This window comes from Colletotrichum navitas (assembly GCF_030913465.1).
Source record: "Colletotrichum navitas strain CBS 125086 chromosome Unknown LY79scaffold_17, whole genome shotgun sequence".
Classification (NCBI taxonomy): Eukaryota; Fungi; Ascomycota; class Sordariomycetes; order Glomerellales; family Glomerellaceae; genus Colletotrichum; species Colletotrichum navitas.
Genome location: NW_026850563.1, coordinates 230,574 through 249,283, shown reverse-complemented (window position 1 = coordinate 249,283; position 18,710 = coordinate 230,574). Strand labels below are relative to the sequence as shown.

Here is an 18,710-nt window from a genome sequence, read left to right as displayed (position 1 = left end):
CTTGCCGGTCAGGATATTCCCCGGGGCCTCCGGACTGATGGCCAGTTACCCGGGACGCGACAGCTATGCCTCGTCTCCATGCCGCGTCCGAGATCCCTCCGAGACATGTGGCAGAGTAGGCGAGACTCCAAAGCCAACGACGAGGCGGAGTCTCTTTCATGTCTTACTCAACTTTGGACCGATTCGGTCATTGATAGTCTGGATCGTCGTCAGCTGTTAAGTGGGCCCATTGTCAACCATGAGAAGTCGTGGATGTCAGATGACGAGAGATCCGAGAAAATTTTTCAAGGCTTTTCTTTTTCCTTCCTCGTTGGACTCGATATTGAAAAAGTGTCGCTATATGACAAAAACAACAAACCTAACTCATTTCTGGGTTCCAAGCGGGTACTTTCATCAACCGTTTGCACCTGCAACGAACGTCCATTCTCTGTCTTGTGGTATCACATCACATCTCATCTTCAACTCTCACTCTCTCGTCTCATGAACTCGCATTTACTTCTTCCTCTTCTCTTCGTGGACGATATTGATGATATTGTCAACGACGGAGGGGTCCGAAAGCTATTGGCGGGGTCAGTATACAAGCGTTTTCCTCGTCTGTGATAGATGGCAACTTACAGTCGTCACGTCACCAAGCTGGTCTTCCTCGCCGGCCAAGATCTTGCGCAGGATTCTGCGCATGATCTTACCGGAGCGTGTCTTGGGCAGGTCGGGTACGATATGAACGGCCTTGGGCGCCGCAAAGGGGCCTATGCTCTTGCGCACCTGCATGATGAACTCCTTACGGAGCGCGTCCGACGCTTCGTTGCCGTCCTTGAGGGCGACGAAGGCGTTGACAGCCTGGCCGGTGAGCTCGTCGGCAACACCGACGACGGCGGCCTCGGCGATGGAGTGGTGCTCGATGAGCGCGGCCTCAATCTCGGCTGTTGAAAGACGATGGCCAGAGACGTTGACGACGTCATCGACGCGACCCCGGATCCAGTAGAAGCCCTCGTGGTCACGGCCCGCGCCGTCACCGGTGAACTGCAATCCTGTCAGTGAATATCTTTAATTGTATAACGGTGCTGGTGCTTACATAGTAGCCCTTGTAGACGTTCAGGTAAGTGTCCATGTAACGCTTGTGAGCACCCCAGACAGTGCGCGCCATGCTAGGCCAGGCCTGCTTGAAGGCCAAAACGCCCTCGACATCGTTGCCGTGAATCTCTTCGCCGGAAACGGGGTCAATAATGGCGGGCTCGATGCCAAAGAAGGGCAACGAGGCACTTCCGGGCTTGGTGGGTGTGACACCAGCCAGGGGAGTGATGACGTTGGATCCGGTCTCAGTCTGCCAGTATGTCTGTAATTGCGTTAGCCTTTTGTTACGATCTGCACGACTGCAACCTCACTTACGTCCACGATGTGGGCCTCCTCCTTTCCGACAACCTCAAAGTACCACTTCCAGACCTCGGCGGCGATGGGCTCACCAACGGAGCCCAGCACTCTAAGGTGCTTCATGTCACCCTTGACATGCTGGTCGCCAGCGCGCTTCAGCAGACGAAGCGCGGTAGGAGCAACGTAGAACTGGGTGACCTTGTGGTTCGCAATAATGTCCCAGTATCTCGAGAAGTTAGGGTAGGCAGGCGTACCCTCGAAGACAACGGTCGTTACACCGAGCAACAGGGGGGCGTAGACAACGTAGGTGTGGCCGGTAATCCAGCCGACATCACCACCACAGAAGTAGCGGTCTCCGTCATGAATGTCGAAGACGTACTTGCCGGTGGCGGCGGCGCCGACCAGGTAACCTGCAGTGGTGTGCATGACACCCTTGGGCTTGCCGGTAGAACCGGAGGTGTAAAGGAGGAAGAGGGGGTCTTCGGAGTTGACGCGCTCAGGGGGGAAGTAGGAGGGCCACTTCTCGACCTCCTCGTGCCACCACCAATCACGACCCTTGGTCATGGGCACATCAGCGCCGGTGCGCTTGTAAACCAGTACGTGGGAGACGTCGGGGCACTGCTTCAAGGCATCGTCGACGATCTTCTTGGTGCCGATCAACTTGCCTCCACGCTTGCCCTCGTCAGTGGTGATGACGACCTTGGAGCTGCCGTCAATGACACGGTCGCGGAGGGAATCGGCGGAGAAACCGGCAAAGACGACGGAATGGACAGCGCCGATACGGACGCAAGCGAGCAGGGCGATGATGGCTTCGGGAATCATGGGCAGGTAGATGGCGACAGTATCGCCCTTTCGGACACCCATCTGCTTCAGAACCCAGGCGGTCCGCGAGACCTCCCGCAGGAGCTCGCCGTAGGTGACATTGCGACCATCGCCAGGCTCGTCGGCCTCGTAGATGATGGCGACGCGGTTGGGGTCCTTGAAGGCATGACGATCAACGCAGTTGTAACTAGCATTGAGCTGGCCCTCGACAAACCAAGCGCTGTCACCGCCCTCCAGAGAACCAGAGTAGACGGTCTGGAAATCGCTGAACCACGACAGGAGCTCGCGTGCCTGGGTGCCCCAGAAGGCCTTAGGGTCGGTGATGGATTGCTTGTATAGCTTCTGGTAGTGCTCGAGACCTGAAGGGGTAGCTCCAATCAGCCAATGGCGATGGTAGGATTTGGGGTAAAGAGGGGAAGGGACTTACTGCTCAAGTGGGGTTTGCTGGGATGCTCTGCGGGAGTTGTCAGTCAATGGCCAATGGGATGAGCCCACTAGCTCCCAATTACGCTGACGCCCCTGCAACCACTTTCACTATCTCCAGTGCCCCCTCACGCGACTTTTTGGCCGCCGACAGGCTATGGAAGGGGCTTTGTGTGGGCTGGGTCTAGGTCTGGGTCTGGGTCTGCAATGCGGCGGCGCACTTACTGTCAAGCATCTTTTGGGGTGGATCTGTTGGGGGGTCAGGTTAGCCATGATCGTCCCCAACAATGGAAGGAAAATAAAAAGACAAACAGGAAGAAGAGATAAACAGGGGGCCGGCTTTGCGCCTATGCGACTCGGTGGTTTCTGCCGCGAGAGCCGTTGAAGCTGCGGCAGGAAGTTGGGGTCCTTTCGGGCTTACGGAAGGTATCAACAAGGTGGGCCTCAGCGACCACCGGGGCCTTTTGTGGCTCTGCAGCTTCGGACATGGTAGCGGGGTGTTGTGCAGCGTATTGTGTGCTGTTTGCTGTTATGAAGGATGCGGGGTACTTTATGCAGGTCTGCTGAGGTAGCTGCTTAGACAGAGAATCGTTCGACGCGGTTCGTCTTTCTGGTCCTCGTCGTAAGAGAAGCGGCCCTGGTGCAGCTAAGATGGCAGGTCGCGCGGCAAAGCTGGATGGGAACCGGCGCAACACTCCACAGCTCTCGAGGATGAGGGCCTCCAAGTCGTGCGGTGGCCTCGATAGCGTTGCTGCAAAGCGGGTAGCGGCAGCAAGAGTCAACTCCAATGGGGTGCGTCTTGGACTCGGATCCCGTACGTTTGTGTTCGTGTCTGTAGGTGGAGCTGTAAGGGGGAAGTGGCTGTTGGCTGTGAAAGGGAGGAAAGGAGAAGGAGAGGATGCGAAAGCAGAGAGAAGGAGGAGGAAGCGAGTAGTAATTAAGAAGACCAACTCTCCAGTTGGCCGAACGGCGAGCCGGACGGGGTACGTACGGGATTTGCCTTGAATGGACGAATGGGGACTTGGACGGGACTGGGACGTGGACGAGCTCGACGAGCTTCCTTGTAAAGCGACTAACACCAAAAACAGCCACTAATTACCTACCTACGGATACCTACTCTACTATGCAATTAGTACAGGTACACGACCTACCTACTTCCAGAGTAACCGACTTTGGATGCGGATAGCCGGCGGGGTGATGACTCGGCACAGAAGCCACCTCACCAAGCTTCAATTCCGTCAGTACTCACTCAGCCCACCGGGCCACACCCGTCGAGAGTACGAGAGCCTACTGTAGTGTACAATAAACTAGTTCCAGTGATTCCAACCCATGACAAGGGATTCTATTCGTGGTAGGGATTACGGTGCAGTTCAGGCCGATGATGCTATGGAGAAAAGGGACAAGGTGGCACGCAGAAAAGGAACCTCCTACCCCATCGTCCAAGCCCATTGGCGAATGCCTTGCTAGAAGCCCCGCAATCCCACCCACTCGCTTCTTGCTGGTACCGTTGTTCCGTTACCGCGTTTCTCCGTTGCCCCGAACCACCTGCGAACCGCCCCTCCTCCCTGCAACCCCTTCGCATCTAGGTTAACCCAAGACCACCTTACTGCATCGTCTAGTCAAAGACGAGCCGATCACCGACATGTCTCGCCTTTATCTACCTCCACCATGCCGTCCGCGCCTGGATGTTCCTGGGCCCGCCGGTTGGTCTAGAGATATCTGCCCTGGGGGAGGGGAAATGACTACGCGCTAGTTGACTGTCTTTGGACGGATACGAATATCTGGACTACGACGAGCCAGAGCCGAGCTGCACCAGGTTATTGAGGTCCGCCCTAGTTGACCAGCAGACTAGTAAACATGACAACTCTGACTCGGACCAGCGAATGGGTAGTCTGTTACTTCGTTTGCAATCAAGAACTTTATACCGTCACCAGCAGCGCGACGGCGTATTGGTATTGTCCTATCGGCCGGCTGAGAAAACGGAGCGATCTGTCGTTTGACGCCCATGACCAGACCCAACCCCGGGACGCCAGGCCATGCCAAGGGGAAATGGACTTCTGGGGAATTTGTCACCACGACCAGCTACTTGGCACCGTTGTCAAGTTAGCTTGGTGTTTATGCCGGCGAGGAACAGAGAGATTGCCCCTCACCTGCCTAGACTCCCCCGCACTCCGTCCCAAAAGCGTCAAGCTTGCGCCTCGAAAGGCTCCTGGGCTGACCGCATCGCGCCGCTATCCAAGGCGTAGTACAGCCATCACCCAGTGAGCTGCATGCCAGCCCAGGCCGATGGATGCTGATCGCGACGCGCTACCTATGAGTGCCGTGGCACTCCAACTCCAGTGATTGGCCACAACCCTCAACAATGACATCGCAATGACAGTGAGCTCCGGCTTGGCTCTCGTGACTTCGAGATGCTTCAGGATCAATTAGTGGTGACTATGGGTGTTGATTTTGCTCCGACTAGATGTGAACCTCTCTGCGCTGCCGCATCTAACGAGAGGGCTACTTCGTCCACTAACAGAAAGCAAAGCAGCGTTGTCGTATCCGGTAATCGTACCCGTTTCAGAGTCTGACAATAAATCAGCTAGGACTCAACAGAGCCTCGCTGATTCTAGGGTGGCATCCACATCTGCAGTAGCAAGTTGCAAGATACACGTATACATTCTTTCCTGGTCGATTGTGGTGCTGATACGGGCCTGTGATCACCGTTGATGACTGCGGTCTTACAATCGACATCAACCATGGCCCACATGATAAACAACGTACGTGGGCAGCTGCAATGTACATTTACGGCACCCACCCACTCGAATGAACAATCGTCGTCGTCCGGAATTCTAATGAGTTTGGTACGAGGTTGCTATCGAGGCTATTCCCCAGGCAGCTGCGGGTCCAGATGGGGCAGCTGCTGTGTCACCTTGAAGAGGTGCTGAGACTGCGTTGCATTGTTCTGATGGTAGTATAGAGAGACATGAAGGGTATGCCCTCTACCACTGAGATCACGCACGCGGAGAAGCACCACGGGTATGGGTATGACTACTGTAAAGATGAGGGTGGATGTATGTGGTTGGAGAGGTCGAACGGAAGTTCAGCCCCTCTTCGCCCAGGTGGAAGGAGGAAGAGGCATGATGCACCTCGGGTAAGGTTGGAGTGGTAAGAAAGTGCCGTACCTACGCATGTACCTGATGTTCGAGAGTGTGTCTTGCCCGCCCGCCCGTGTACCTACTTTTAGGGAGGTTACGACAAGGAGGAGGCACCATGCGATTATCTCTAGACCAAGACCGAACGGCTGAGAGCAAGCTATCTAGGTAGGCAGGTAGTTGGCATTGTACGGCCAGTCTCCCATAGCCGATTTGACCGTGAGTTCCGCAGTTAACCTTGCCTCCACGTTTTCCCCTCAAACCTTCATTCATCCTTGAGCTTCCCGCACCTTTACCCCATGGGTACCCGGATTTCCGCGTCCGTGCTTGCGTTGCGTTGTTTTAGTGTAGTCTGTCTTGCTGCGTATTCCAGCAGGCCGGGTTCCTTGCTCCTCCCCCTTGGCCCCTTACCCCGTGGTTCCTTGTCAGGCCCTTGTGGGCAGGTAGCTTATCCAATCTTCCCTGTCCATCCAGGTCAGGCCACATGCCGTCGTCTCATAGGATGGATGAATGGAAGTGTAGCCTTGGCGTACCCGACATCCGCGGGGAGGCTTGGTGCGCTTGGAACGCCTTCCGCCGTCGCCGCGCGCCAGATAGAGACCTGCTCTGGTGTTCCCTCCGCGAGCATCCGGACGAAGCATCTTTCTCCTGGGTGGCCCACCTCTTGTGGAGCAAAACCCGCTGGGCAAGCAAGCTGATGGTCGGGGTCGATCGTCTTGGAGAGTCGGCGTTCTTTCGAACGGACTGTTTGGGCAAAATCACCGTGGTTTCCGAGTCTCGTGTGGCGGATGGATCATGGTCCCCGTAGACATGTGGAAATTTCCCAGGTTGTTGGGGCACTTACTTTGATGACGGATTGTTGAGTACCCCCTCAAAAAAGGAGGAGCCGCCCTGCCCGCTGCTTCATGGCTAATCTGCCCTTGCACTTCTTTTTGAACTGCACAACTGCACTGCACTGCACTCTCGTCGGATGTTTCCTGAAGGGTCTGGGCCTTGCAGCAACCTCTGCCGATCGTTAAGGTTTTTTTCTTTTTTCTTTTTCAGTAGTCTTTTTTTTATTTGATTACGGGGTTCAACTGATTTGATATGACAATTACTTACGCCCCACACCTGCAGCCAAAACCCCTAAACGCCTACGGATTGTGCCCTTGCTCACAAATCCATACTCATCAAGTACATTTCCATGATTCTCATGAATTTTGCCACAAATGCCTCCAGGTGGAATATGACCTTCGTGCCCATTTTGATTCGGTGCTCATAGAATGCCGACCACTTGATCACCTCGGCCTTCAGAGCGTCGTCAATCAATGGGATGAGCTTGAAGGTGAGTGTTTTGAGAATCGTCGTCGGCGGTATGCAATGCGTCAGAAGGTCGTACAGCTTCGCCCGCACTTGGAGAATCCGGGATGGAGTATGTTCATCGATGATCTCCCGCGCGATCTGGCTGATCAGAGCCTCCCAGTCCGGTGGGGGGATCGGTGTGGTATCCGTAACTTTTTCGCTGTTGCTTCATTAGCGTCGACTCCGCAAAGGGTAGGGAAGCCATCGTACTTTTGTGCGTGGACAGCCTCATACATAAGCAGAGCTCGACGCAGATTCCTGCCGCTCTCCTGTGCTATCCTCATGTGCAGACCCTTGACCATGGGCCAGTTCTCCTTCTTCGCCGACACTGCCAAGACATCACAGATCTGTTCATGCGTTGGCGCAGCCACTCGAACGAGGAGCGTTCTCGATCGGATAGGTGCAATAATGTTTGCCGTCGAATTGGCAAGAAGGATCAGTCGCAAGTTGGGAGAGTACTTCTCCATCGTCCGACGCAGTGCCGCCTGGGCGTCTCTTGTGAGGTGGTCCGCCTCATTGATGACCACAACCTTGAATTTTTGCTTCGCTGACTGGTCAACCTGCTGTGTCTGTGCCACCTCTTTCAGCAGGTCTTGAACGACTACCCTGTCATAGTTTCCTACATCCGACGGTGTAATCTCGAGGTGGTAGTTCGACGCGACGATATTGAACTCGAGCTTGCGATTGCTTGATGTCTGGAAGACACGCGCGTCGATTTTGATCTTCTCTACGCCGGGACCATACAGCTCTTTCAGGGTAGCAACAATTCGTGTCTTCTTGCCGGCTCCAGACGGGCCGTACACCAACAAATGGGGGAAATCTCCGCTCTGGGCCTACGAGATGTCAGTGCCGCCACGAGGGGGGCGTCAAAGGGTTACCTACGAGAGAACGAAGTCTTTCTGAAAGCTCCTGATGGTATGTCAGAGCCTCCAATGACTTCGGTCTGTGTTTGTCGACAATAAGCGCCATTGTGGTTGGTTTCAATGTTGACGGCGCTGTATCTGAAGTTGCCTGGAGACGTGGGACTTTTCCATGATGTGCTTCAGTATGTGGAAGACGCGTTGTCGCGTTAAGTGGGAAATTCTATCAGTGTGGCTTGCGCGTCATGGTCCGTGCTCGACTCAATGCACGCCACACCATGTAATTGTTCCCGTGCATCTAGTCAAGCAGGCGGAAATCCGCATGGCGCTCGCCCAATTGGTTGCTTTCTTCAATGAGTGTCTTGAATAGCACAACTATGGTCAGGTCTGGCGCAAATGGAATGTTCCTTTTTTTTGTACAGCTCCTAACCCATGTTGATCATCCAACATGATCATCTATATAGTACAGCCACTCCATGTTGTTGAGACTACTCATTGACTGTCTCGCCATGGATGTGATTATGTTACAGCCCGGCTGTCGTCCACCTCAAGGCTTAGTAGACGGCGAAGTGGTAGATGATGCGCTGGTAAGGTTGCTTGTGGCCTCGGCCAGTAAATCTTTGGGCGCAATCGGCTTCCTTGGTTTCTTCAGTTCCTCCAGCGTAACGCCGTCAAGCTTGGTAATACCGACCACAGGCGCCTCTCCCTTGTGCACAAATTCCCACTGGCCTAATGTAGAGTCAGCGAGGGCCGCATATCACGCATCTATACATTTACTTACCGGGCAACTTGTTGCCTGCCAAACGAAAGGCGTCCTTAGCAACTGCCTCGTGAAGCATTCCTTTGACCTCGAAAACGATCTGGTTGACAGCCACACGTGCCGCCCAATGGTCGAAAGAACCTTTTCCCTTACCCATACGCATCTGGCTTGACGTTAGCACCTGCGCATCGCCGCATATTGCCAATATTCCGCCTCACCTCATTGCCCGACACGTAGACACCGACGTTGCAGCACACTCTCTTGTACAGTCGGTATTTTTGACCACGCAATCTCATCTTGATCGTGTCTTCCGCGATCTTAAGCTGCTTGGCGCTGATTCTGCGGTGGTGGTCCTTCATCCGAAGGCCATAGTCACCCCAGATGACAGTTGTACCCTTGGTTGAACCTCCGGTAGCCACACGAGGCCGCCCCTTCATCATTTTCTTTGTCCGGTCGATCGAGGGTTCGAGCCAGGTGCCTTGTCTCGTGGGCGTCGAGGAGAATGGGCGAGCATCACGGAGGATCTGGGATGCGACCAGCGACTTGGTAATTTGTGGCCGGATCACAGCGCCTACGGGGCTGATCGATGGAATCGCAGATACTCTGAGGCCTTGGAAGGCGCTGAGAAGCGCCGTAGGAACGTGAGGCCTCATGTTTGCGACTTGCCGTTAAACGTCGTTGATGATGGGATCTCCAAAAAAATGTCCCTAGCTTCACAGCGACATGGGTGTGGCTGATGTGGCCTGAGAATTCGGGCGTTCGCTTTATCGAGGCTGGAGCTCCCACCAATTGTTGCGCCACACCGATCCACTCTAACGCGTCAGTTTCGCGTATCAGTCCATTACGTGCACGCATCCTAAGTGCCAGGCACGACAACCTGTCCGGCCTTTTTCACCCATCAACCTACATCAACAGCGGCACAACGGTCTATTCAGGCCTACAAACCTCTTTGCTGCCATCAGTTGAGCGGCTTGCCGTCGTACTGCACACAATGCCAGATATTCGGTCCTTTTTTGGGCCAAAGGGAGGTGCACCGCCTAAGCCTCCAACGAAGAAGGTTGAGGAACCTCCGAAGGGTCGAAGAAGCAGGAAAATCATTGAGGATAGTGACGATGAAGATGAGCCTGCTCCTGCATCGTGAGTTGGCACCCGAAAACAGGCTATCAAACACATAACTGACCACCTAACAGAAAACCAGCACCGAAGGCTGCTAAGAAGAATACCAAGTGCGCAAATCAATCGTCTGATCCTGATGTAGTATAAACTAACAATAGTTACTGAAGCGATGCTGTAAAAGGCACTGAGACCACTGCAAGCGATTACTTCTCTAAGTCCGCCAAGGCTCCCAAACCCGCGCCCGCAACAAAGGCAGATCAAACCACAAAGGTGAAAACTGAGCTTGAGGTTCGGACCAGCCCACGCAACAAGAAGACGACTGCGAAACCAACAGAGCCCCCCAAGGGGAGGAGCGCAGCGACCAAAAAGCGAAGCACCACAACATACATTGAACCCGAGTCGGACGATGATGGCGATGCCTACAAAGACGATGGCGATGAGGACGATGACGATATCTTCGCTGCTGACATCAAAGGTCGAAATAAGCGCAAGAACGACGACTATGCCGAGAATGAAAGTGAAGATGAATTGCTGCCGAAGCCAAAGCGTGTGGCTTCTCGGAATGCTACCACTGCCACCCCAACCAAGAGCACCAGAGCCACAGCGGGTACGAAGAGGCGCAAGACACCCGAGGAGGACGAAGAAGAGTCTGAAGAAGACCAGCCACCGAAGAAGAAAGCCCCGGCCAAGCCGCGCGCCCCCAGAGCGAAGAAAGCCGACGCGCCCGAAGACGCTGCGTACCAATCGATCCTGGACGACATTCCTACTGTTCGCCCCCCTACACCTCCGGCCAAGGACCCGGATGCGAAGTTCGACTGGAGAAAGAATGCCGGCTCAGGCGGAAATAGCAGTGCAGTTCCTCCGAATGCAGGCGCTGCTGAATTGCCTGAGGGCGAGGATGAGTGCCTTTCGGGCCTGACCTTCGTCTTCACTGGTCTGCTTCAAACTCTCCGTCGTGAGGAAGGCCAGGCGCTAGTCAAGAAGTATGGCGGCAAAGTAACCGGGGCGCCGAGCAGCAAGACGAGCTATGTAGTTCTCGGAGATGACGCGGGCCCCAGCAAATTGAAAAAGATCAGAGACATGAATATCAAGACCATCAACGAGGAGGGCCTTTTCGAACTAATTAGACGACTGCCCGCCTATGGCGGTAGCGGCAAAGGTGCTGAGAAGGCCAGAGAGAAAAAGAAAAAGGACGAAGAGGCCATCAAGATACAGGCCCTGGAAATGGAGCGAGAAGAAAAGGCCAGGAAGGCCGCAGCAGAGAAAGCGGCCAAGGAAGCTGCTGTTGCGCGTGGAACCGCTGCGGCACCAACCCCGACCACCACTCCGGTGCAGCTCTGGACCTCCAAGTATGCGCCCACTCAACTGAACCACATTTGCGGTAACAAGGCGCAGGTCGAGAAAATCCAGGCTTGGCTCAAGAACTGGCAGAAGGCGAGGAAGTACGATTTCCAAAGACGCGGTGCGGACGGCATGGGTGGTACGCGCGCTATCATCATCTCGGGACCTCCAGGCATTGGCAAGACGACTGCTGCCCACTTGGCTGCCAAACTCGCGGGCTTCGATGTCATCGAGAGCAATGCCAGTGACACCCGTAGCAAAAAGCTTGTCGAAAACGGCGTTAGTGATGTCATGAACAACACGTCTCTTCTCGGCTTCTTTGCGGGAGATGGCAAGAAGGTGGATGGAGAAAAGAAGAACATCGTCCTCATCATGGATGAAGTCGACGGAATGTCAGCAGGAGATCGTGGCGGTGTTGGTGCTCTGGCAAAGTTTTGCAAGAAGACCGAAATACCCCTCATCCTCATTTGCAATGAGCGGAAATTGCCAAAGATGAAGCCTTTCGACTTTGTGGCTATGGACGTTCCTTTCCGACGGCCAACGGTAGAGCAGGTCCGGTCCCGTATTATGACCATCTGCCACCGCGAAGGGCTGAAGCTTCCTGTACCCGTTGTTGATGCTCTAATCGAAGGCAGCAACAAGGATATCCGACAAATTATCAACATGATCTCTACCGCCAAGCTTGATCAAGCGTCGATGAGTTACGACAAGGGCAAAGCCATGACGAAAGCCTGGGAGAAGCATGTCATTCTCAAACCGTGGGATATTTGTCAAAAGATGCTCGCTGGCGGACTGTTCGCTCCATCAAGCAAAACCACATTGAACGAAAAGATCGAGCTCTATTTCAATGACCACGAGTTTAGCTACCTCATGATTCAGGAGAACTATCTCAGGACGAAGCCTATGGCACTTAATAACAGAGGTTACAACAAACGGGAAGAGAACCTCAAATACTTGGAACTGGTGGACCAAGCGGCGGAGAGTATCAGCGATGGCGACCTGGTCGACCGCATGATTCACGGGCCTCAGCAGCAATGGAGTCTGATGCCTACGCATGCAGTCTTCAGTACAGTCCGACCCTCGAGTTTCGTGGCCGGTCAACTCATGGGATCCAACTTCACTTCATGGCTCGGCAACAACAGCAAGACCGGCAAGCTTGGCCGGTATGTCCGTGAGCTGCATTCTCATATGAGACTTAGGTCTTCAGGTGATGCCAACGAGATTCGCCAGCAGTATTTGCCTGTACTCTGGGACCAGATAGTTCGCCGCTTGTCTGTCGAAGGCAAGGATTCTGTCGACGAGATTATTGCACTGATGGATAGCTACTATTTGACACGAGACGACTTCGATGCGATTCAAGAGCTTGGCGTCGGCCCGCAAGCTGAGGGTCGGGCTGAAATTGAGTCGAAGACAAAAGCGGCGTTTACGCGGACGTAAGTAAAAATCTCCCCTGCTTTGCTTTCCAAGTGCTAATAGACGCCAGTTACAATGCCATGTCCCATCCTATCCCCTTCATGAAGGCCAGCAATGTCATGGAGCCAAAGAAGGCTGCGAAGCAGGCTCCGGACCTTGAAGAAGCCATCGAAGAAGAAGATGATGCTGATGTCATTGAGCCTGCCGAGCCAGTCGAGGACGACCAGCTCGACTTGAAGGGAGACAAATACATCAAGCAACCGAAGCCCAAAGCCAAGCGGGCTACCAAAAAAGCCAAGGGAGACGATGATGAGGGCGATGCTGATGCCAAGCCGAAGAAAAGCAAAGGAAAGGGCAAGAAGTAGTGCAGTATGCCACGCTGCAACAGTCACATTGGTTTTGAGTGTGCTATAGCAATAATTGTAAACACATGGCTAGGGTCGGGGAGATTGATGGGCGATATGAGGCCTCTGAACTGCCTCATTCTCGTCATTTAGCTGGTGTGCAAAATTTCACATAACACAAGATCATTGCCGATGAAACCCGTAAATATGTGATCAAAGTGTGAGACTGAGCCATGAACACAACCATAATCTCGTGATGTTGGCGAGGCGACAACTGCATATTAACAAGGCGTCCCCTTCAGGGGCAGATAGTGTATACTTTCTGATGAGTTCCCTTCTAGGTGTTGACTTGGTACAAATTTTCGTGGCTGTTTTTATAGCTTTTGTGAAGTATCGTCTTCCAAAGGCGCGAGTATATCTGGTGCTGGGCCTGACACTTCCACAAGCCTCAGTGCACATCACACCCTTTCTTGCCAGACTTGAACAGCACACAAGATACCGAAAGTTCACCTGCAACTGATTATTTGTGACAAAAAGGCAAGTCCAAGTTTTCAACACTGGCTAATTTATTTGTACATGCCTTTACCAAATGGTGCTGCAACTTATGCAGGGTTTCACTTCTGTGCAGTCCACCGTCTTATTCCTATCCATAAGTCACAACCTGACCGCTACAAGGTATTTTTCTTGATTTTTGACAGAAACTTCGTCGAATACGACATACCCAAGAACGGAAAGAGCAAGATCGGTCCAAAAGATGAGCTACAGCCAGCGGCTAAGGCTTGGAAAGGTAAAGGGATTTTCCCTGCTGGAGCACTCTTCATGATCTCACGATCCTTTATGTTACACGCACTCGCTCACTTCCTCTCCCTCTCCTCGCCAAAATCCATTGTTCACCTATTCTATCGTGTTCCACCAGATCCACCAGAACAAATCGATATTGCTAATCACTCCGAGAGATTCGGATGTACTACACTCTCCCCTCGAAATAACTCATCATCCGGCTTCTCCCCCCTAATCTACGATTACTCGGTGTTATTATACGCAGGACTATTTGAAAAGATTCAATTTCCAGCGAATAGTTGAATTATTTCTGCTACTCTCTCGAGCTTTCCGCCGCTTCTCCATGGTCTCGCGATATGGGCAGGCCGCCCAGGACTCGATGGCCAAGACGAGTAAGACTCCCGAAATTCATCAAGACCTCTTCGAGGCTGTGCCATACATTCCATTCGTTTTCTAACCTGAAGAAAAGTTGATACGGACCAGAGTTGCGATATTCAAACTCATAGCCCTCATTGCCTCTCGATGATTGAGGAGGCCTCTCACGAGTCTTCGAGCTCGCTAAGTAATGGCAGCTCTCCGAATCAAGAGATGAATGGCCCCCTTGATTTTCGCCAGACAGAGAATAATCACATAACCGAGTACGAGCAGATGGTTTCCAACGTTGGACCACACGGAACTCAACACATGGCTGCCACGAACGACACCGCGGACACGGTTCTGTACGGCAATTGGGAACAGGACAACAACATGCAGGAACTCGGTTACGCTTCTAGTAAGTATAAATCTATTCAGCATTTTTAATATGGAATTCTTACAAAGAAAAGCCCCAGATACAGTGGTGCGTTTCGGCTATCATGCATTCTACGGCGAGGACGACACTACCGAGACAGAATCGTCCTCGCACTCAGTTGACCAAGGTATCAAGTACTCTCTACTAGTTCAGACCATTACAGGTTCTCATGTAGTTAGCTTTCACAGTCCAGCCGATGTTCTCGTACCGAAAGAATCTCAAATACTCAACTACCAAGACATCAACTGACTATTATAAAACTCCAGGGACTTCAGCGGGTATCTCCAAGGTCGAGGTTCTCCCGACGACCAAGGACTGGTCCATTTTTCAGAGCAATCTTGTCGACTACGGCCCCGAAGAGCCCAGTCCCAGGCTCCCCGGCTGCTCGGCTGGCCACCCGTACACAAAGATGTGGAAGATGTCGGACTCGGCGATGATCGCGTACGGCGCAATGCGCGGCTCCATGATGCAGACCAATGACCCTCTACGCTCTTGGATGGAAGTGAAGGCGTATGAGGCCGCCATACGGGAATTGAATACTGATGGTGCAGCTGCTACCTCGAGTGATCACTCTGTAGAGCAGAAGAATCTCTCATTGCTCTCATCGCCAGAAGGTAAGGGGAAGTCCGTGGCCGTCGGCAGTCATGGAAATAGCCAGCCTGAATCGTGAGTTATTTGTTCTGTTCAAAATCATTGTCCAGGATCCTTTAACCTGATTGTCTCCAGAGCCATCAGGGAGCCGTCTTCTCTCGCCAACGAAGCCACTACGTCTCCAGTCCATAGTACTGGCGGCAGACGGGAGGTGGATGGGGACTACATCGAGTGAGCCGTTCTGAGATGCGCGGTATTCTGCTTGTTATTGACCTTGTCTAGAATGCTCAAGGAAGCCAACATGGTTGCGAAGGAGTACGCTCCAGCTGAGATAGATAGGAAGTCGACTTACGACGTCCCCCGTCCCAGGTTCCTTCATATCTCGCCCAAGTTCGAGGGCTTCAAGTTCGAGGATTACCTACCACCCCACGTCGATATCCCAGAACCCTCCTACAAGCAGCTCTTTGACCCGAACCGCGATTTCGGTAAGCTTGGTCTGTTCTGTACGTTGTGGAATCAATGCTTACTGCCGTCTAGTGAAGGAATATGACGTCTCGGATGATGAGGGCGATCCAGTCTCTGGGCGAATCTCCCCTTGCACCTTCCGCCTCCTAGCTGAGGGTTGCGTCAAGCGGGATTCCAAGGCGAACAGGGTCTATATGGCTCACGATGTAAGTTCCGTCATAAGCACATTTCTCAAAGTTTATGCTGATCAGCATTCAGACCCAACGCATGCGCCCCCCGACCCCCTTTGACGACTGCCAGAGACGTCTCACAATTGACCGCCTTGCTTTATCCTTTGAACTTCAGCGAGATGTCAACGATGGCGGCTGGATCACGCCCTGCTACTCTGTTGAGTCTGAACCCTCCATCATTTACCAACCCCCCGGTCAGCCGCTCCCCTACTACCCCGGATTTTCAAGTCGCTAACATCGAACAGGCGTCACACTGAAGCACAAGATGCGTAACTGGTGGTTCGGTCTTTTTGACCGTATGGACCCCCTGGCAGCACGTCGTTTCCGCAAGGTCCAATTTCGCGAGGCCAACGACCCTGTCGCGCCCCTTGAGACGGCTACCGAGTACTCTGTCCCGTCTACCACCTCGAGCGAGCGCAACCATGCCTACACCGACACGGAGGTCCTCGAGGCGCTACACGCCGCCGGCTGCCGTCGTGTCGCTGGTATAGCCCCACAGAACGCGCCGCTCATCATCTCGCAGCGCTGGCAGACGGTGTCGCGCTGGAAAGGGCAGGAAACGGAGCTGAACCGCGAGAACGACGGTATGCGCTGCGCCATCGAACGAGCCAAGATCGAGCTGCGCGAGATCCGCCTGTCAGTCAACCACCTGCTACAAAAGAGGGCGACTGAGGAGCTTGCGATACGACAGCGGAAGCACAAGCGCGTCCTGCGCCAGGTGTCGGCGCACTTGCATGAGCTGCGGTACGAGATACAGAGCAAGCTCGACGCTCTCAAGTGCTCGCAGACGCTGAATGAGAGCATGAAGACGGAGCTGGCCATGTTGCAGCTCCAGATCAAGGAAGAATGCTCAAGGGTAGACATGGCCAGCCCCGACGAGGTACAGAAGGCCGTCTCGCAGCACTTCCGGGACAAAATGACTGCCGTAGAGCTAGCTGACTGCTTCTGAAGCGCTTACTCGCGGTCTTGGTGTTACGATGCGAGAGGACCGTTGCTCCGATGAGCTCCCATGGCCGCCTATAAGACCAGTCTGACCGTTGGGTCGCCCACCGTAGCGAGGAAGTGTTCTGCTTTGAACAGGGGCTGAATATGGTTAAAGACTAAAGCAGGATAGTGCGCTATGGTTTTGTTTGATGTCGTCCATTCTTGTTTGGAAGCACAAGCAATAGGGAGATTTTGCTTCCTCGAAATTGCAATATCCCTCAACACAAGAAAGGTACGGAATTAGGCACACCTCTTGAGTCGGATGCTCGGCTGATGCCAAGTCCTAATTAACAGTCATAAACCTTCAAGGTCTCTACCGGTTTCTTCCCGAAGAGGCCCAGTGCCGAGAAACCAACTTGCTCAATATTGAGATGTCCTCAGCTGGAGTAGCTGACTATCAGGTACTGCTAAGCGGTTGTCATCGAGTTGGACCGTTGTGTACCTTCCACAATACTTTGGGTGTGTTCGGCCCAGTGTTTTGAGTACGATATCCTCACTGCGTGGAGATTCAAGAGGCCTGTTGGAATATTGAATCGCTAGCCTAGAGGTTATGAAACGCGGCTGGGCACCGGTGGTGTAGGTAGCTAGAAAAGAAAACCTTCATCGCTGTTGGTCTGATGCATGGGAAATGAACAGATGTATGTGTGTGATAAAGGTACAGGGAGATGTACGTAGATCTCCTAGGCGGTGATTAAATTGTATCAAAGCTTCGAAAAAAGCGATCAGACTCCGAAAGCCGTTTCCGGGGTCTATGTACAAAACCGTATCCGGATTCTATGCGTTTCTTCTTTTCTTCCAGCAAAAAAGGCCTTCCCATTTGCCGCCTCCTTAAATTTTTTCCCCGCCTTGCTATGGTCACATCATGAGAGGAGCATTATACACCGACCGGAACGCCCAGTTCGCTGTTCCGGGAATCGACAAAATATCGTAGAACATAATGGTACAAGAGGAGCTTTACAAGCTGCCGAAGCCTCTAGCAGTCAGCCAGCAAGCTCCCATGGTTTTGAAATAAGACCTCCTTTGTTGAGAGGTCGATTTTGGAGTCGAGATAACAGTCATGCAGATTGCCTTTAAGCATTCTTCACGACGCCGACCTTGGCGGCACGCATGACGCGACCGTTGAGTTTGAAGCCCTTCTGTTGAACGTGGAAGACGGTGTTGTCCTCCTTATCGGGCTGGGGCGCCATGAAGGTAGCGTCGTGCTCGTTGGGGTTGAACTTTTCGCCTTCAGGGTCGAAGCGCTCAATGCCGTGCTTCTTGAGCGTCGACATAAGGATGTCGTCGGTCATCTTAAGGCCTTCGTACAGGTTGGCAAGATCCTGCAGGTCGCCCGTCTTCTCAGGGGCGTTGATCTTGTCCTTGGGCACCATAGAGAGGGCGCGGTCCAGGTTGTCAATGCTGTCAATAAGGTCCTTGGCGAACTTCTGCAGGGCGAAGTCGCGCGCCTGCTTGACCTCGCGTTGTGTGCGGTCCTGGAGGTTGCGGAAGTCGGCGACGGTGCGCAGGCACTTGTCCTGAAGGAAAGAATGTTAGAATCTAATGACGGATTATGATGGCCGACATCGGTCGGCATAATGCGGACGAACCTTCCAGTCGGCAGCCTCCTTCTCCTTGGCCTCCAACTGTTTCTTCAGAGCAGACTCGGCATCATCGGCGGGCTTCTCACCCTCCTTGGGGGGCTCGGTGGTCTCCTTGGCATCGCTATACCATCTTGCAACGGCGGGCTGTGCGGCGCGTATCCTGAAGACAGGGGAGCTCTGAAACTGGTTTTGGAAAACAGACTTGGTGACCTGGGTACGCAAGCCGGACCGCATAGCGCGGGATGAAGTAGCGATAGCTTGTCTGAACATTGTGGCGATTGGAGGGTTGCGGCGAGGGCCTTGAGGGAGTCGAAGCGTGATTGAGATCGGGGAGGCAAAGCTTTTGAGAGAGTGAAATTTTATCG

The 18,710-nt window shown here is 53.4% G+C and overlaps 6 protein-coding genes across 6 annotated transcripts; 2 read left to right on the top strand and 4 right to left on the bottom strand.

The window, feature by feature from the left end:
- Positions 1 to 326: 326 nt before the first annotated feature.
- LY79DRAFT_116210 (acetate-CoA ligase) lies at positions 327 to 3,432 on the bottom strand. Its single transcript, XM_060550740.1, has 7 exons — positions 3,035 to 3,432; positions 2,839 to 2,862; positions 2,618 to 2,644; positions 1,387 to 2,549; positions 1,073 to 1,333; positions 616 to 1,020; positions 327 to 558 (listed from the first exon to the last, which is right to left on the bottom strand). Exons 1-7 carry the CDS (start codon positions 3,099 to 3,101, stop codon positions 493 to 495), a joined length of 2,013 nt encoding a protein of 670 aa, XP_060416114.1. The 5' UTR covers positions 3,102 to 3,432; the 3' UTR covers positions 327 to 492.
- A 3,342-nt stretch (positions 3,433 to 6,774) lies between these two features.
- On the bottom strand, positions 6,775 to 8,163 carry LY79DRAFT_116175 (replication factor C subunit 5). The gene is made up of 3 exons (XM_060550739.1): positions 7,974 to 8,163; positions 7,302 to 7,924; positions 6,775 to 7,251 (listed from the first exon to the last, which is right to left on the bottom strand). The coding sequence occupies exons 1-3, from the start codon at positions 8,058 to 8,060 to the stop codon at positions 6,903 to 6,905; spliced, it is 1,059 nt and encodes a 352-aa protein (XP_060416113.1). The 5' UTR covers positions 8,061 to 8,163; the 3' UTR covers positions 6,775 to 6,902.
- A 26-nt stretch (positions 8,164 to 8,189) lies between these two features.
- Positions 8,190 to 9,397, bottom strand: LY79DRAFT_547787 (ribosomal protein L16p/L10e). The gene is made up of 3 exons (XM_060557359.1): positions 8,930 to 9,397; positions 8,733 to 8,874; positions 8,190 to 8,680 (listed from the first exon to the last, which is right to left on the bottom strand). Exons 1-3 carry the CDS (start codon positions 9,362 to 9,364, stop codon positions 8,499 to 8,501), a joined length of 759 nt encoding a protein of 252 aa, XP_060416112.1. The 5' UTR covers positions 9,365 to 9,397; the 3' UTR covers positions 8,190 to 8,498.
- Positions 9,398 to 9,702: 305 nt separating this feature from the next.
- LY79DRAFT_668239 (replication factor RFC1 C terminal domain-containing protein) lies at positions 9,703 to 12,946 on the top strand (the record flags this gene model as incomplete). The annotated part of the gene is made up of 4 exons (XM_060563492.1): positions 9,703 to 9,848; positions 9,902 to 9,937; positions 9,995 to 12,601; positions 12,652 to 12,946. The coding sequence occupies 4 exons, from the start codon at positions 9,703 to 9,705 to the stop codon at positions 12,944 to 12,946; spliced, it is 3,084 nt and encodes a 1,027-aa protein (XP_060416111.1).
- Positions 12,947 to 14,227: 1,281 nt separating this feature from the next.
- On the top strand, positions 14,228 to 16,730 carry LY79DRAFT_511431 (uncharacterized protein; the record flags this gene model as incomplete). The annotated part of the gene is made up of 8 exons (XM_060554268.1): positions 14,228 to 14,477; positions 14,530 to 14,622; positions 14,762 to 15,161; positions 15,222 to 15,317; positions 15,369 to 15,571; positions 15,624 to 15,757; positions 15,810 to 15,975; positions 16,027 to 16,730. 8 exons carry the CDS (start codon positions 14,228 to 14,230, stop codon positions 16,728 to 16,730), a joined length of 2,046 nt encoding a protein of 681 aa, XP_060416110.1.
- Positions 16,731 to 17,835: 1,105 nt separating this feature from the next.
- On the bottom strand, positions 17,836 to 18,615 carry LY79DRAFT_511525 (GrpE protein; the record flags this gene model as incomplete). The annotated part of the gene is made up of 2 exons (XM_060554277.1): positions 17,836 to 18,279; positions 18,352 to 18,615. The coding sequence occupies 2 exons, from the start codon at positions 18,613 to 18,615 to the stop codon at positions 17,836 to 17,838; spliced, it is 708 nt and encodes a 235-aa protein (XP_060416109.1).
- Positions 18,616 to 18,710: the final 95 nt, after the last annotated feature.

What these genes read in the sequence shown, in the direction of transcription:
- LY79DRAFT_547787 (XM_060557359.1), bottom strand. Translation starts at nt 9,364, where the DNA reads ATGAGGCCTCACGTTCCTACGGCGCTTCTCAGCGCCTTCCAAGGCCTC. An exon ending in TCTACGTGTCGGGCAATGAG is followed by an intron (nt 8,875 to 8,929) that starts GTGAGGCGGAAT and finishes ACGTCAAGCCAG; the next exon opens with ATGCGTATGGGTAAGGGAAA. An exon ending in GGCAGGCAACAAGTTGCCCG is followed by an intron (nt 8,681 to 8,732) that starts GTAAGTAAATGT and finishes ACTCTACATTAG; the next exon opens with GCCAGTGGGAATTTGTGCAC.
- LY79DRAFT_116210 (XM_060550740.1), bottom strand. Translation starts at nt 3,101, where the DNA reads ATGTCCGAAGCTGCAGAGCCACAAAAGGCCCCGGTGGTCGCTGAGGCC. An exon ending in ACGTCTACAAGGGCTACTAT is followed by an intron (nt 1,021 to 1,072) that starts GTAAGCACCAGC and finishes ACAGGATTGCAG; the next exon opens with TTCACCGGTGACGGCGCGGG. An exon ending in AGCTTGGTGACGTGACGACT is followed by an intron (nt 559 to 615) that starts GTAAGTTGCCAT and finishes CCCCGCCAATAG; the next exon opens with CTTTCGGACCCCTCCGTCGT.
- LY79DRAFT_116175 (XM_060550739.1), bottom strand. Translation starts at nt 8,060, where the DNA reads ATGGCGCTTATTGTCGACAAACACAGACCGAAGTCATTGGAGGCTCTG. An exon ending in CAGAAAGACTTCGTTCTCTC is followed by an intron (nt 7,925 to 7,973) that starts GTAGGTAACCCT and finishes GACATCTCGTAG; the next exon opens with GCCCAGAGCGGAGATTTCCC. An exon ending in GAGGCTGTCCACGCACAAAA is followed by an intron (nt 7,252 to 7,301) that starts GTACGATGGCTT and finishes ATGAAGCAACAG; the next exon opens with CGAAAAAGTTACGGATACCA.